This window comes from Capricornis sumatraensis, chromosome 10 (assembly GCF_032405125.1).
Source record: "Capricornis sumatraensis isolate serow.1 chromosome 10, serow.2, whole genome shotgun sequence".
NCBI classification, from domain to species: Eukaryota; Metazoa; Chordata; class Mammalia; order Artiodactyla; family Bovidae; genus Capricornis; species Capricornis sumatraensis.
The window spans coordinates 93,337,675-93,353,406 of NC_091078.1; the positions used below are offsets into that span (position 1 = coordinate 93,337,675).

A 15,732-nucleotide genomic window follows, 5' to 3' on the forward strand; every position below is an offset into this window, starting at 1 on the left:
GGGTTGTAGCACTGAATATGGGTCTAGCACAAAACGAGTCGTCCCTGGGCCTGAGAGCCTGCCTCCCACCAGAGGGCGCTATAGCCACCCCAGCCGCTGCAGGCTCCCTCCCCTGTGCCTGTTTGACCCGCCAATCTTCTGCCTATGGTGGGCGCTCCCACAGGGGTACCAGGGTCCAGCAGTGGAGCATTCCTCACACAGGGGCTGGATGATACTGGTTGGTGACTTTGCCTTCCAGAGTGTGGCCTGCTCACAGCAGCATCTCCCTGCTCCAACAGGATGACTGGGCAAAATGCAGATTTCTGAATCTCAACCAAGTGACTCTCAGTCCTGGTGCCCATTGGATTGTGGGGCGATTTAGCAATACTGATGTGGGGTCCCCTCCAGAGATCACCTAGAACTAGACCCAGAGCGGCCTGGGCATCATGTTCCAGCGCACAGTCAGGGCTGAGACCTGTTGGTTAGAATCTGGCATAAAGGATGTATCTTATCATGATGCATCGCATGCTGACTGTGAGAGCCACTGCCATGAAGGGGTTGTGGTTTGCGCAGCCCATTCATCCATCCTTCACTTTTGGGTGCCCTCATAAGCAGGCACATGGAACCACAGAGCGGAATCACTCTGAAGTTATGGTTCTCTAACTTGCTTCTCTCGATCCCTTTGCCCTGCACCACTTTCCACATCAGGGAAGTATTTAACCATCACCCCACCCCCCTAGCTGTTGAGAGTCCTGCTTGCTTCTGGTTTTCCCCAATTAGTCCATGAGGTGGTGGGCATCCTGGTCCATTTCCTAGGGCCTCTATGTGAGTCTCCTTTGGGTAACTGCTTGGGGAGAGGGACTGCTGACTCATGGGGTGGGTGCATTTTAGGTTTTAACTGAAACTGCCAAGGTGTCCTCCTGCAGTCTGGTCAGAAGGCCCAGGGGTTCCAATGTGCAACTGACAGGCTGCTGTCCTAAGCAGCTTTCATCCCCATGAGGGGATGGGGTCACAGAGGCTGCTATTTACTAAGCATCTACTGTGTCTGGAGCCCATGGGATGCACTTACAGAAATCATCCTAGTCCACAAGCAGCATCATAGTTACAGGCATAACTTAGCAATATTACAAGTTTGGTTCCAGGACACCAAAATAAAGCATGAGTCACACAGAGTTTTTGGCTTCCCAGTGCATATAAAAGTTGTGTTTATACTGTAGTCTATTAAGTATGCAATAGCATTCAGTCTGAAAAAAGTGTACAGGGACTTCCCTGGTGGTCCAGTGGTTAAGATGCCACACTTCTAATACAGGGTGCATGGGTTCGATCCCTTGTTGTGGAAGTAAGATCCCACATACTGTGCTTCAAGGCCAAAAAGTAAAATAGTAACAAAATAATTTTAAAATTAAAAAATGTCCATACCTCACTTATATAGTACTTTACTGCTAAAAAATGCTAGCATCTTGAGCCTTCAGCAACTCATAATCTTTTTGCTGGTGGAGGGTCTTCCCTTAATGTTGATGGTTGCTGATGGATCAAGGTGTTGGCGGCTTGAAGACTGAGGAAGCTGTGGCAATGTTTTTTTAAAGCTGATCCCTTTTATTTAGAAACCCCGCACCTCTTTGCTTTGATCAAGTCACACAGCTTTTCTTCAACTTTAAAAAAAAAAATTCTACCTAAAATAGAGTTGTATTTTTTAAATAACAAATATACTGCCAGTTTGTAGAGCTGGGGAACTGGGTGCTGTGTATCAACTTCCATTATCATTTCTCCCCAAATGCTGCTGCTGCCGCCATTGGTGTTCATAAGCTTCCTCTTGCCGAAGCCGGCCGTTCCTCACTTTCAGCATTTATGTATTACCCACTCCATTGCTTCTTGGCCTTTGTTAGCATTTGATGATATCATACTTGCCATCAGCCCTTCAAGGTAATGGCTCAGACTGACTCCTTCACAGTAATTATGGCTTCGTGAGTCAAAATAGTTTTTCTGAGTCTTGAGGATGTGGTATGTAAGTCTCCCATCTATTGAAACCATATTTGTAAGTGAAATATTTGTAGATTTAAATTCCATTGTTTTCTCTACAGGATCCACTACAGAATATTCTTGCACAGATGTTTTGGTTCTTGCTGCACCAATAATAGATTTCACAATGGAAGGCAGTCCCCACTCTGTGCCGAGAAGTCTATGGCTGTGCAACTTTCCAGAGGGATCTATGTGTCTGTCCAGTACATCAACTCCAACCACACTCAGGTTCAAAGGGTTTGAAATGCAGCTGTTGTAACAGTTTCCCATGGGTGGTCAAAGTCATGCTCCGAAGTCCAGATCTTCATGGTACTGGCGGCCAGCATAGTGTCTGGGCGGCACTAATGGCAATTTCTTACAATAAGACAGCAATGAAGTTTGCTGTATCAAATGACTCTGCCATTTATGAGCAATTTTTCTGTAGTACACAGTGCTGTTTGATAGCATTTTACTCACAGTAGAACTTCTTGCAAACTTGGAGTCGGTTCTCTCAAGCCCTGCCACTGCTTTATCAACTACATTTACGTAATAGCGTTCTAAATCCTTTCAACAATCTTCACAGCATCCTCACCAGGAGTAGATTCTGTTTCAAGAAACCAATTTCTTTGCTTGTCCATAAGAAGTAATTCCTCGTTCGTTAAAAGTTTTGTCACGAAATTGCAGCAATTCAGTTATGTGTTCAGGCTCTACTTCTAGGGCTTCTGTGATTCCCACATCTGCAGTGACATCCTCCAGTGGAATCCTGAACCACTCAAAGTCATCCATGAGGGTTGGAATCAAATTCTTCCAAACTCCTGTTAATGTTGATGTTTTGACCCCTTCCCATGGATCACATGGCATCTAGGATGGTAAATCTTTTCCAGCAGGTTTTCAATTTTCAGATCCATCAGAGGAAATCACTATCTGTGGCAGCTATAGCCTTATGAAAGGCGTTTCTTTTCCTCTTTTAAATTTTATCTTGGTTGTGCTGGGTCCTTGTTGCCTAGTTGCAGTGTGCACGGGCTCCTCCTTCACTGAGGTGCACAGGCTCTCCACTGCAGTCACTTCTCTTCTTGTGGAGCACCGGCTCCAGGTACACCGGCTTCAGTAGTCGGAGCACACGGACTCAGTAATCATGGCACGTGGGCTTAGTTGCTCCACAGCTTGTGGAATCTTCCTGGACCAGGGATTGAACCTGTGTCCCCTGCATTGGCAGGTGGATTCTTATCCTCTGTACCACCAGAGAAGTCCCTGAAAGGTAATTTTTAATAAGATAAGACTTGAAAGTCAAAATTACTCTTTGGTTCATAGGTGGGATGTTGTTTCAGCGGGAACGAAAACAACATCAATCTTGTACACACCTATCAGAAGTCTTGAGTGACTAGGTACATTGTCAATAAGCAGTAATATTTTGAAAGGAATTTTTTTTTCTGAGCAGGTTTCAACAATATTCTTAAAGTGTTCAGTAAACCATGTCGTAAACAGATGTGCTATCATCCAAGCTTTATTGTTCCATTTACAAAGCACAGGCAGAGTAGATTTAGCGTCATTCTTAAGGGCCCTAGGATTTTTGTAAATGTAAATGAGCACTGGCTTTGGCTTAAGCTCACCAGCTGCAATAGCCCCTAACAAGAGTCAGCTTGTCCTTTGAAGCTTTGAGGCCAGGCAATGACTTCTCTCTAGCTATGAACGTTCTAGATGGCATTTTCTTCCAAGATAAGGCTGTTTTATCTACAATGAAAATCAGTTGTTTAATGTAATCACTTTGAGTAATTATCTTGGTTAGCTCTTCTGGATAACTTGCTGAAGCTTCTACAGCAGCACTTGCTACTTCTCCTTGCACTTCTTTGGAGAAAGGTCTTTTCTGAAACCTCGTAAACCAACCTCTGCTAGTTTCAAACTTTTCTTCTGCAGCTTGCTCACCTCTTTCAGCCTTCACATATCTGAAGAGAGGACCTTACTCTGGGTTTCCCTGGCAGCTCAGACGGTAAAGAATCTGCCTGCAATGCAGGAAACCCAAGAATTCCATGGGCAATGGAGCCAGGCAGGCTACAGTCTATGGAGTCCCAAAGAATCGGACATGACTGAGCTACTGACTGTGAAAGTCGCTGTCATGTCCAACTCTTTGCGATCCCATGGACCATACAGTCCATGGAATTCTTCAGGCCAGAATACTGGAGTGGGTAGCCTTTCCCTTCTCCAGGGGATCTTCCCAACCCAGGGATCAAACCCACATCTCCCGCATTGCAGGAGGATTCTTTACCAGCTGAGCCACAAGGGAAGCAACTAACACTTTTTTTTTTTTTTTTTTTTTCAGGGCCTTACTCTAGATTAGGCTTTGGCGCAAAGGAATGCTATGGGTAGTTTGATGTTCTTTCCAGACCACTAACACTTTCTCTACATCAGCAGTAAGGCTGTTTCACTTTATCATTCATACAGTCATGGGATTAACACTTTTAATTTCCTTCAAGAACTCCTTTACATTCCCAACTTGGCTAACTGGCCAAAGAGGCCTAACTTTCAGCCTGTCTTAGCTTTCCACATGCCTTCCTCACTGAGCTTAATCACTTCTAGCTTTGGATTTAAAGGAATGTGCGACTCTTTCCTTTCACTTGAACATGTAGAAGCCAATGAAGGGTTGTTAATGGGACTAATTTCAAAATTGTTGTGTCTTGGGACTTTCCTGGTGGTCCAGTAGAGAAAAATCTGCCTTCCGATGCAGAGGACATGGGTTTGATCCCTGGTCACAGAACTAAGATCCCACGTGTCTTGGGGCAACCAAGCCTGCACGCTACAGCTACTGAGCCCGTGCAATGCAAAAAACTATCCTGAGTGTTGCAACTAAGACCCAACGCAGCCAAAAATAAATAATAAATATTTTTTTAAAAGAAAACATGTTAAAAAAGAAAACACAATACTGTTGTGTCTCAGAGAATAGGGAGGCCAAGGAAAGGAAGAGAGATGGGGGAACAGCCAGTCAGTGGAGCAGTCAGAATACACATAGCATTTACGGGTTAAGTTCTTATATGGGTGCAGTTTGCGGTACTGCAAAACAATTACGATAGTAACATCAGAGATCACTGATCACCATGACAGATATAATAATTACCTAAAAATTTGAAACATCCAGAAAATCACCAAAATGTGACACAGAAACACAAAGTGAGCAACTGCCATTGGAGAAACAGCACTGATCGACTTGCTCCATGCACGGTTGCCACAGATTTTATATTTGTAAAGAGCATGATGTCTGCAGAGCACACGAAAGTGAAGCGCAACAAAACACAGTCTGCCTCTATCCCCAATTTACAGTAAAGGAAACTGGAGCTCCAGGAGGCTGTCACATACTGAGGTCACACAACTAGGGATGTGCAGGGTTTGAAACCAGGGGCATGTGACAGCAGAGCCCTGCTCCTGCCCCTGGCCCCCAAGACCTCCTGCATCTGTGTTAGTCCGCTTGGCACGAGGGTAAGGCCCGCTACACATTTGAGGTGGCACCGGAGCTTGCTGCTCTGCCAGCAAACCTACTTGGCAAGTGGAGGGCTGTCTGCCTGTTTCTGGACCCCTGATCCCAGTGAAAGTGTGACTCTGGGCCCAGCCACTACAGGCATTTCCTGGGCCACCAGGCAGGCCTGATGCCTACTCAACTCTGGGAACAGGTATGGACCTGCATGGCTTTGCAGGCAGTTTTGCAGCATCTCTGTAGCTTGCTCTTCTCTCTCTTAGGCTTCGCCCAGGACCACCGGGTACTCGGCGTCAGTCTCCAAGGGGTCCCTCAGAGCCAGGAGCTCCACGAGGCAGCAGGGAGTAATGGTGCCCTTTTACAGATGAGGAACTGAGGCCCACCGAAGAAACTCATGGCAGTTACAGTGTGTGTGTGGCGGACTAATATTCACCTTGCCACTCTCCACTGCCTCTGGCCGAAAAACTACTTATTCCCCCAGCCCACGCTGGAGGAAATGAGGTCTGGGTGCACGGCCCCACCTTGGAGCTGCAGAAAGATGGCGAGAGGCTCTGAATTCACACACCAACTGTATTTCTGTTCTAATGGACCAACCCAAGGCTTTCTGGGGCCTGGGCAGCAGAGGTGGGGAACAGGGGTCCCCAGGCTCCTTCTCTGGGCTCTCACAGCCCCAGCGTGCCCCAGCACAGCCCATGTCACCCAGTGTCTCCCCAACCTGACTGTCAGCCCAAGGGGACAAAGCCCCACTTCTGGACGCAGAGCAAGGATTCAAGCGTTTCCTGAGAAGATGGCAGGCGGGGAGAGGGGAAGGGGACACTTGGTCTCTCCGGGGAAGGTTTGACACCCCAGCCCCCTCCCCTGGCCAGCTGGAAGCCACCTGCTTGGCTGCCAGGGCCAGCCAATCAGGCTCTGGGGGCACCTCACCTACCACCAGGGATGAGAGCTTGGGGGGCTGGACCTGAAGGGCTGGAGGGCGGACCCTCCCCAAGGCTTGTGCCCCAAGAGAGACAGACAGGAAGAAACAGGAAGCTGAGAGCAGGCAAGAGGTGGCGGGGACAGAGACCTGCAGGCTTGGGGGGCAGCGGCCACCGCCAGTTTCCTGGCTGCACCAGGGCACACTGGGGCAAGGCTCTCAACCCCGACCCGGCCACTCGGGATTTCATCCTTTTTCTCCTACCTTGCTCCCCTCCCTGTCCCCAGGGCTCCTGGGGAATAGATTCTAGAACTCAGACATAGACTCCTCTGTGGCAAGGGCGGGGACAAACTTGAGGAGTTACACTGAATAACTCAGGCCCATTGTACAGATGAGGAAATGGAGATTTTGGATGATTAAGTGACATCTGAAAAGCCACATCTTTTGGCTCCTCTGCGATTTGAATCCACAACTGCCTGAAATCTGAGCTGTATTTCCTTCCTCTCCCCTCCTCTCCGTCCCAGTCTGGGCTGGCCTCACCACCTTTTCTCATGTCTTCTGGCCAGGCCGTGCACTGTCCTGCTCTTCCACGCTCGCCCCTCATTCTTCTAAGATGGATTTTCTGTAGCTGGTCCCATCACCCCAAAGAGACAACTGGGGCTCCCTCAGCCACCCAGAAAAGTGTTCTGCTTTTGGCCCCCAGCTCTGGAGCCAGAGGAAACCCATAAATACAAACACATTTGCATGAAAGCCCAGGGGTTCTGCATCTGCAGCTAACAGCTAGGTTTAGCGTCCAAGACAGCTGCCGGAAGCGGGAGCAGCGGCCACCAGCTTCCTGGGACAAATGTGTCCCAACAGCCAGGTCGGTACCACTTGGTGTTTATTTAGACAGACAAATCAAAGCACCTGGTGGTTCAAACAGCTTGTGCTCCTTTTTCTTTTGAAGGGGGGTAGGAGGTCGGAAGGGTGTGTGTCATATATATATAATATATATATTTTAAAAGATCAACGTATCACCAGTCCCCCACATTTTTTTCTCTACTGAGCAATATATACAGCCTATATATATATATATATATATGTATGTGCATATATATATATAATATATATATATTTCAATAGATAACTACATTCAAGTCATGAAACACAGGATTTACAATTTCCCTCTGAGGGCAGAGGAAAAGCAAATTCACACACAATTCACAGAGGAAGTACCATGAAAGCCCAGCTGGACAGGAGCTGAGGCCCCTCTGGGGGACATGGAGGGCAGCCAGCAGCAGAAATCACGACAACTGCACGGTTGCTTATCGTGGGGGGCAGGCAGGTGCTGATGAAGTGTGGGCCCCACCTGCGCTGCCGGGTTGGCAGGTGGTGCTGGCTGACCCAGGCTCCCGGGCTGGGATGGGCTTTTGGGGCACACGTTCGGGAACCTCAGTTTTCCAGGAGCCTCTCAAATTTGGGGTTCACGAAGGAGAAGCCAGCAAATGCTGTTTGGTCCATGGACTCGATGAGGTTCTTGTCGCTGTAGGAGAGGCGCGGCTTCTCATTCAGGAACTCCTGGTCGAAGTTGCTGTAGTCGCCAGGTGACTTCTGCAAGCAGAGGGTAGGGGTGTGTAAGCAGGACTCAAAGGGCGAAGGTTCCTGGGGTTCCAGGGACCCACCCCTGGGGCCAGAATCCCTGCTGGGCTGGGCCAGGCAGAGCCATCCTTATTGAGAACAGAAAAGGGAGCCTCTCTGCTGGAAGGGGGATGCTGTTACCCAAGGGGCTGAAGGAAACCAGCAGGGGGCCTGGAGGAGGAAACGTGGGCACTTGCCCAAGCAGGCAATACAGCCTTGGGTCAAACCCCTTCCACCACCTGTTTCTGTAGGTCCCACCAGCTCAGATTGGATTTTGCATTTTTAAATGTTTAGGAAAAAAAACAAAAGGAGAATAAAATTTCATGACATGTGAAAATTAAATGAAATTCAATGGTTCAGTATCCATAAATAAAGTTTTATTAGTACACAACCATGCCTATTAACTGACATGCTGCTATGTCTATGGCTACATCTATGGCCACTTTGAGACCAGCTGGCCTGAAAAGCCTACAGTATTTCCTGTCAGGCTGTTCACAGGAAAAATTTGCCAACTCTGCTTCTCAGGGTACAGTGAAAGTGTGACAGAAAGAGGTCTCAAGCTGGTGGCCCTCAGGCCAAACTGAGCTGCAGGTACAACCATTTTGACTAGCCATGAGTTTTAATGGCATTTGAGCCAATTTTCTTTTGGCCGCACCACGTGGCTTGTGGGATCTTAGCTTAGCCAGGGATTGAACCTGGCTCCTAGGAAGTGAAAGCTCAGAGTCCTAACCATTGGACTGCCAGGAAACTCCTGAGCCGATATTTTTAAATTAGGAAATATGACATCAAAATCAAGTTTTGGGGACTTTCCAAACCATGGGTTCAATTCCTGGTTGGGGAAGTAAGATCCCATGTATTGTGTGGTGCAGCCAAAAAAAATTTTAAAAAATCCAGGTTCCTGGCTTCTTTGAAAAACTGACAGAGCAGAGCAGTTTGGGCCAGTTTCCTGGCAGGTCTGTTAACTCTTGGTGCTGAAACCCCTTGGGGCCAGCTCATCACAGGCCCCTACCTCTTCCTTCCGAGAGGGATTGCTGCTGATTAGCACATATGCCTGGTGTTGTTTAAAATCAGTCCTTCCCTCTTTCTATCAAAAGCATGACACTAAACGCAGGCTGTGGGATATTCCTACAGCCTGCCTTGCCTGCTAGTAATGTGCCCAGTGCAGGAGGCAGCAAGTTTTAGGTCCCTGGAGTCGGCGGAGTTCTCTGCGGTTTTAAAACACAAACACTGGAGCATGTTACACAGGCTGCTAGATGGTAACAGCGTCCTCAAGGAGCGAGGGGAGGCAAAGGAGAGAAAGAGGAAGGGAGGAAGAGCTGTGATCAGAGAAGGGCCTTGGTGTCCGACTTCTGAGAAGTCCAGCCTGCCTCTGCTCTCCTGCTCGCTCCTGGCAGCTTCTCTAGATTCTAGGCTGTTGTGTATAGCAACCTTGCTTTCCCTGGAAAGCATCTGGCCCCAGCCTGACTGGGCCTCCTCAGCCCTGCCCACATTCCATTTCCTCTCAGACCTGCTCCAAACTCTGGATCCTGGCTCCTGCCGACAGACCCTCCTCATGGCAACTGGTTGTGTGTGGCCTTGTGACATCTCTCATACTGATGCCTTTTATCATAAATGATCATCAGCATGCAAGTTTCTTATCTCTCTGAGGAGCTGGGGCCCTCCAGTTCTGGGACTGGGCCTCCTACTCTGCTGTGCATGCAGCCCAGCTCAGTGCTCTGCACTCAGAAGGCACTCAGCATTTTCTATATTTATTGCAAAATGGACTGACTGGGTGGATGGATAGATGGAGGGAGGGAGGCCTTAACTCTGATTACCAAAGCATACTCCCCTGCACACAGTGGGTGTTAAAGAATGTATGGTTGGACTTCCCTGGTGGCGCAGTGGATAAAAATCCACCTGCCAGGGCAGGGGACATGGGTTCAATCCCTAGTCTGGAAAGATTCCACAATGCCTCAGAGCAACCAAGCCTGTGCACCACAGCTACTGAAGTCTGTGTGCCTGGAGCCTGTGCTTCGCAGCGAAAAGCCACCACGACGAAAAGCCCACGCACCACAACAAAGAGCAGCCCCCGGTTGCTGCAACTAGAGAAAGCCTGCATGATGCAATGAAGACTCAGTGTAGCCATAAATAAATAAATAAAAGAGAATGCATGGTAAAGGGTTCTGGATCCACTGTTACCAAATGTTTGTTGAATGACTGACTGACTGAGGAGAGACCATGAGAACACAAAGGTAGAGACTGTGACTCAGCCTGCCAGAAGGGCTGGGAAAGCGGATTCGTCAGAAGAAGGGAGAGGAGGAGAGCATGGAAATGAGGCAGGAGGGAGGAAGGACAAAGCAGGAGGAGCGCACCCAGGAAGGCAGTAGGGGCAATGTGGAGTGGCAGCCCCACCGGAGTAGGATTACATACCACTCTGGGTTTGAAGGGTGGCTCCACTGCACGTTTCTCCAGCAGAACCCAGTTGATGGTCTTGAAGAAGGGGTGGATTTTGATGTTCCCTGTCACTCCCAGCCTCTTGCTTACGTCCCGTTCAAGCAGCTGCAACCCAGCAAAGGAACCTGGTTAGCACCCAAGGGCTGCAGGAAATGGGTTCCTCAGAAAACCCCCAAGCAGGCCCAGGGGTACCCGGGCCAGTCTGGCTCAGCCCAGCATCACACCCCAGAGCCTCTGGGATGGAGGAATCCTCTTTTGTCTCTGCTCCCAAGTCTGCATGGATGGGGGCTGCTGGGACTCTCAGAGGGTGGGATTTGTGAGTAAAAGCAGTGGTCATTTACTGAGTGTTTACCGTCTGCCTGGCACAGGCCTGAGCATCACAAATTTATGTTTCCCCCCACCCAGAAGTCTGTGAGAAAGGTTCTCTCCTAGCTTCATTTTGTAGATAAGGAGACAGACTCAGAGTTTAGCCTAGGGTCCGTCTATCTCCTGACCCCAATCTTGTCACTGCCATGCCAGACTGACTCAGTGCAGGGAACCCAGACAGGAGGTCCTGGGATCGCAGCAGGAGGGTGACTCCCCCGGGTGGGTGAGGACCAGAGCATCAGTGAGGCCACCATCCCTGAGACAGGGGGCTTCTGGCACTCCTGAGACCTGGTATCTGCCAGCCCCCACCCCAGGCCAGCCCCGCCCAGGGCCTCCCACCTTCTCCAGGATGTCCTTGGACTCCCTGGTGATCCAGCGAGGATAGTATGGTGAGTCCAAACGGATGGACTCGAAGAGTTCGTCCTCATCGTCACCATGGAAGGGGGACTGACCAATGAGCATCTCGTAGAGAAGGACTCCGAAGGACCACCAGTCCACAGAGAACGAGTATTTTAGGCCTTGCAGGATCTGGAGCAGACAAAGTGTGGGAGCTGAAGGGGCTCCGGAACACAAGCCCGGCGGGATCTCCTCAGCCCCCCAGTGGCGGCCCAGACATCACAAGTCACGCCCACCCTGTGGAGGCAAGGTGTTGGCCGGGGCGGGGAGGGTGCCACTCACCTCGGGGGCGATGTAGTCAGGGGTGCCGCAGAAGGTGCTGGCCTGTTTGTCCCCGGACATGTTCTCCTTGCACATGCCGAAGTCGGCAATCTTGATGTGGCCGCTGTGGTCCAGCAACACATTGTCCAGCTTGAGGTCCCTGAGTGGAAAGGACAGAAGAAGGAGTTATTAGGGCCCACTCCCCTCCTCCAGGCAGCTCCCTCCCATGTCCCCACTGTCAGTCTAGCACTCTCCCGCAGGGAGGGGGGAATGAGGAAGAGGAGGGCAAAGAAGTGCTAAATATAAGTGCTTCCTGCAAGCTGGCTACTGCATTTGACACACACCATCCTACTTGCCTAGAGTGAGTCTAGGCACGGACAGCATGTTATAATGTGCATCTCACACCACCTTTTAAAGTCTGGACTCTAGTACTCAGTACACACTGTCCCATGGACTGGTTTCCCACTTGACGACATCCCCTGGCATCATCCACAACAGCACAGAGCCTGTCCTCTTCCTTTGGCATGGATACATATTAACAGCAGGATAGGACTGTCATTTGTTGGGTGAGAATTTATGAAACCAGTCCCTATGGGTGGAAGTTCAGAGTGCTTGGATAGGGCTTTAGAGGGGCTTTACAGGGAGACACCATAGGGAGAGAGACACCATACCAGTCAGGGCTGTGCTCCCTGACTGGCATAGAGTATGCTTGGGGATTTCCCAGTCCCTGGAGCTGTGCTAGCCTCAGCTAAGGGGCCACAAGGAATTCTAGCAATGGAGTAGGTGGTTTAGGCAAATACCCAGCTTAAAGACCGACTCCATGCAGAGAAGGGGCCAAAGCTGGACTAGGCCCCATTCAGAGCACTTCAGAGGATATGATGTGGTTGGGGCCTCCCCTCCTAAACACCGCCCCATCTCCCAAACCCCGCACCTGTAAATGATCCCTTTCTGGTGCAGAAACTGTAGTCCACAGACTATCTCAGCTGCATAAAACCTGGATGAGACAACACACACACATATACGGTGTCCTGAGATATCTGTGAGCAGCCCCTGCTTCTCCCTAGGTCTTCTTTTGTCCCCCCAGGGACAGGACATGCTGTGCATAACTTCACAGACAACCTGGGCCTCATCAAGTGCATCTAGTGTCAGGCAAGTAGCAGCTGGTAGCCAAGACAGAAAAGAAAATTAAGAAGGAAAAGCTCCAAAGGAGACTATCCTCTGTCTTAATAAGAGTATATGTGTTTATACAGATATGCCTATGTGCACACACACAGTTTAGCGATGCATGCAGGTTTAAGGGGCCACCCACCTGGGTCCTGCATTGAATAAGATCACCCACCTGGCTGAGGCCCAAGGAGGGGACAGGATCTGGCATATGACCAGGTTGGGTTCCCAGCCACAGCTCACCCACCACCCCTGGCTTCCCACACTGGGCAGGGGATGGCCCAGGCCACCCCAAGTCTCTCCAACCCCATCTCCAGCCCAGGCTAGCTTCTCCAGGGGGCGAAGAGAAGGAATGGAAGGCAGGCAGGCAGAGGGCTCTTCCCCTCATGGGGCTTCGCGTACGTGGCACGGGAGAGCTCGAAGCGGCCTTTGTCCTGGATGTGGTACATCAGGTCGCCCCCATTGAGGAACTCCATCACAAAGAACAGGTGGTCCTGCAGGGGCGGGAGGATGGTGACCAGGGGGACAGAAAGCGAAGGGTGGCACCCTGACAGGATCACCAGGGGCAGGCCCTAACAGGAAGCAGGGAACAACTCTGCCCTGAGGGACCTGCAGGGGGAAGAATGGCCCTGCCCTGAGACATCTGAGGATGGGCGACCTCAGCCCTGCCTTCAGGGATCTGAGGAAGAAGGGATCCTGTTCTGGCGAGTCTCAACGGGAGATACGACCCTGACCTGAACAACTGAGGAGGGCTGTGGGCCAGGGGCACTGACAGTGGGTGGGCCAGGCACCTTGGTCTGGAAGGTGCAGAAGAGGTGGGTGAGAAACGGATGATCCCCGGCGAGCGCCAGCACCCGCTTCTCCACCATGGTGCACTCCACGTCGTCATCGATCAAGACCACGTCTTTCTTGAGAGCCTTGATGGCGAAGAATTCCTTTTTGCCCTTCAGCTCTGCGAGCAGCACCTGATGGATGTAACAGGGGTGCTGAGCAGGGGAGGGCCAGAACCAAGCCCAGGGTGCATGGCCCCACCCAACCGGGAAGCAGACAGAGAGGGTGGGAAGGAGGTGTCCCCGGGATTCTGGGCTCAGGTGGCTCAGGCTGCCTACCCCGAGGCCATGGGGCCCTCACCTTCCCGAAGCTGCCTTTGCCCAGGACCTTGATGAAGGTGAAGTTGTCAATGCTGCACTTGGTGCTGCTCTCCCAGATCTTGCCGTAGGTCCCAGTTTCTGCCAAGACATAGCCGCTTCCGACTCTGGTCTCTGCCCGGAGGCCCAGAGGGTGGCCCTGCCCTGCTGGATCCCTCCCAGCAGAGAGGCCTCCTCTACAGGTGTGTTCGACTGTGTGGGGGACAGGACCCCATGCTGGTGGGGGAGGGGAGGGGCTTTCTTGGAAGGCATGGGCATAGCTTTACCTGAAAGATCATCTCCAGAGACTCCTGGCTTCTTCTCAAAATTCTGGTAGATCCCAACAGTGTCTTGGGTCTCTGTTTCCTTCCTTAAAGATCTCTGGAGGAGGGGGTGGGGGTTGGGGGGGAGGTGCCCAGAGGTCATAGCATGGTCAGAACTCCCAACGCAGAGGGAGGACCCCAACCATCCATAACTCCACCCTCAGTACCAATGGGGGACAGCGAGGGGCAGAGCCCAGGACCCCTAGGTGGTGCATGTGCATGTACACATGTGCGAGAGAGTACACACAGAGACACACATACATACACTTCTAGCACAGAGATGCCTTGGAGGTCTGAAAGGCACTGATTACAAACAAAAGTTTTGGAAATTGAATCCTACGCGCCCAACCACTTAATAGAACCTTGTTGTTGTTGTTTTCCTTCACTTGTGATAGATTCTACAATTTTAAAGTTTTGTGACATTCTTCAAGCTCCACCCACATACCCAAACACACACACACACACAACACAAACATATAAAGGCTTTAGTTCCAAGAGTTCCAAACTTGCAGTCTTCCAGGTTCACCCTCAGAGCACTGCTTGAATAACTAATATCTTAGGAGAACAAGCCCACCACTTTCTAAAGACCAGACCTTGAAATGGATCTTCCAGAAGTGGGGTCTTTGGTACAAATGCCCCTCACTGCAGTTCACCCCCCAGGAGTGAGCATGAGCCTGGACTGGTCTTGGGGGTCCCAACCCCAAGACCCCCTGTACAGGCTCCCCACAGTGCCTGCCCACCTGACTAACTTGGTTCAAGGCCTCGGCCAAGAGCTTCTGGTTGATGCCACAGAGGTTGGCCACTTTCATCTGGCACTTGTGATGCACATTCATGCCACAGTCTGTGGTGGGAAGAGAAGCAGATCATCAGGGCTCTGGCCCAGGCTGGCAGCCAGTAGGGCGGGGAGGGACGGAGGAGAAAGGAGGGCAGGGTCTGTTGGGTTTCCTGCCTTTAGAAAAAGATGTGTCTGAAATCATCAGCACAAATCTTTTCTTACTTAAAAAGTGGAAAACAAATGTCTGGGACAAACTAGAGACGTCCCTTTTCCTCCAGAGGTCTCTTGCTACAGTGAAGCTGGAGGTGGAGAAGAGGGCCAGTGAGGAGCATGTTTTAAGCTGCCGAGACAGGCCCCCCCAACTGAGCACCTTCTGCTCCATTCTCCTCAGTGACTGGGGCCAACTCAACTCATGGAGCTCAGAGCCGTGGGGCCACCTTCTGATGGTCTCATAGCAGTAAAGGGTAGTCGGTTGGGCCAGTGGGGAGGGGCCAGGAGGCCTCACCCCCGTGAGATTCCCCAAGTGAGGGAGCAATGGCAACCTTAGTTGGTCATGGTTTCCAGGGTCTGGGTAGGGTGGGCCCTCCCCTCCCTCCCCTCCCTCCCCTCCCTCCCCTCCCTCCCCTCCCACCCCCGCCCCCACCAGCATGCACCTTCACACTTTAATCCCTGCTTCACCAGCCCCCAGAGCAGGCTGCCACAGTGGTCACAGAAGGTGGGGCTCATGTAGTTATACACCTTGAACCGGTGCGGCATGTCAATGTTGAAACGTTCTTTCTGGAACTGGGATGCAGAGTCACGGGTCAAAGGTCACATGCCAGCTCCAGCCCCTTCCTTACCCCCTAACTCTCCCCAACCCCACACATGGTAGATTTCCCAAGAGGGCCCCATGGGGAATAGGAAATCCAGGGATCCCA

At 50.9% G+C, this 15,732-nt stretch overlaps 2 protein-coding genes across 2 annotated transcripts in view; both read right to left on the reverse strand.

Annotated features, from left to right (window-relative positions):
* Positions 1-1,818: 1,818 nt before the first annotated feature.
* Positions 1,819-2,268, reverse strand: LOC138086894 (PRELI domain containing protein 3B-like). Its single transcript, XM_068981551.1, has 2 exons — positions 2,120-2,268; positions 1,819-2,029 (listed from the first exon to the last, which is right to left on the reverse strand). Exons 1-2 carry the CDS (start codon positions 2,266-2,268, stop codon positions 1,819-1,821), a joined length of 360 nt encoding a protein of 119 aa, XP_068837652.1.
* Positions 2,269-7,533: 5,265 nt separating this feature from the next.
* PRKCD (protein kinase C delta) overlaps positions 7,534-15,732 on the reverse strand; it is a 30,763-nt gene continuing 22,564 nt past the window's right edge. Inside the window, exons 9-19 of the mRNA XM_068981791.1 lie at positions 15,469-15,598; positions 14,781-14,881; positions 14,005-14,098; positions 13,722-13,819; positions 13,382-13,555; positions 12,993-13,084; positions 12,358-12,420; positions 11,448-11,586; positions 11,109-11,297; positions 10,380-10,508; positions 7,534-7,943 (exon numbers count right to left, since the gene is read on the reverse strand). Of these exons, the coding sequence (XP_068837892.1) occupies positions 7,785-7,943; positions 10,380-10,508; positions 11,109-11,297; positions 11,448-11,586; positions 12,358-12,420; positions 12,993-13,084; positions 13,382-13,555; positions 13,722-13,819; positions 14,005-14,098; positions 14,781-14,881; positions 15,469-15,598 (1,368 nt within the window). The 3' untranslated portion in view covers positions 7,534-7,784. The remainder of the gene's footprint in view (positions 7,944-10,379; positions 10,509-11,108; positions 11,298-11,447; positions 11,587-12,357; positions 12,421-12,992; positions 13,085-13,381; positions 13,556-13,721; positions 13,820-14,004; positions 14,099-14,780; positions 14,882-15,468; positions 15,599-15,732) is intronic.

Bases quoted from the DNA above. Each gene is read 5' to 3' on its own strand.
- LOC138086894 (XM_068981551.1), bottom strand. From the start codon at position 2,268: ATGGGAAACTGTTACAACAGCTGCATTTCAAACCCTTTGAACCTGAGT. The intron at 2,030-2,119 runs ATCTATTATTGG...ATTTAAATCTAC, and splicing joins GGACTGCCTTCCATTGTGAA to AAATATTTCACTTACAAATA.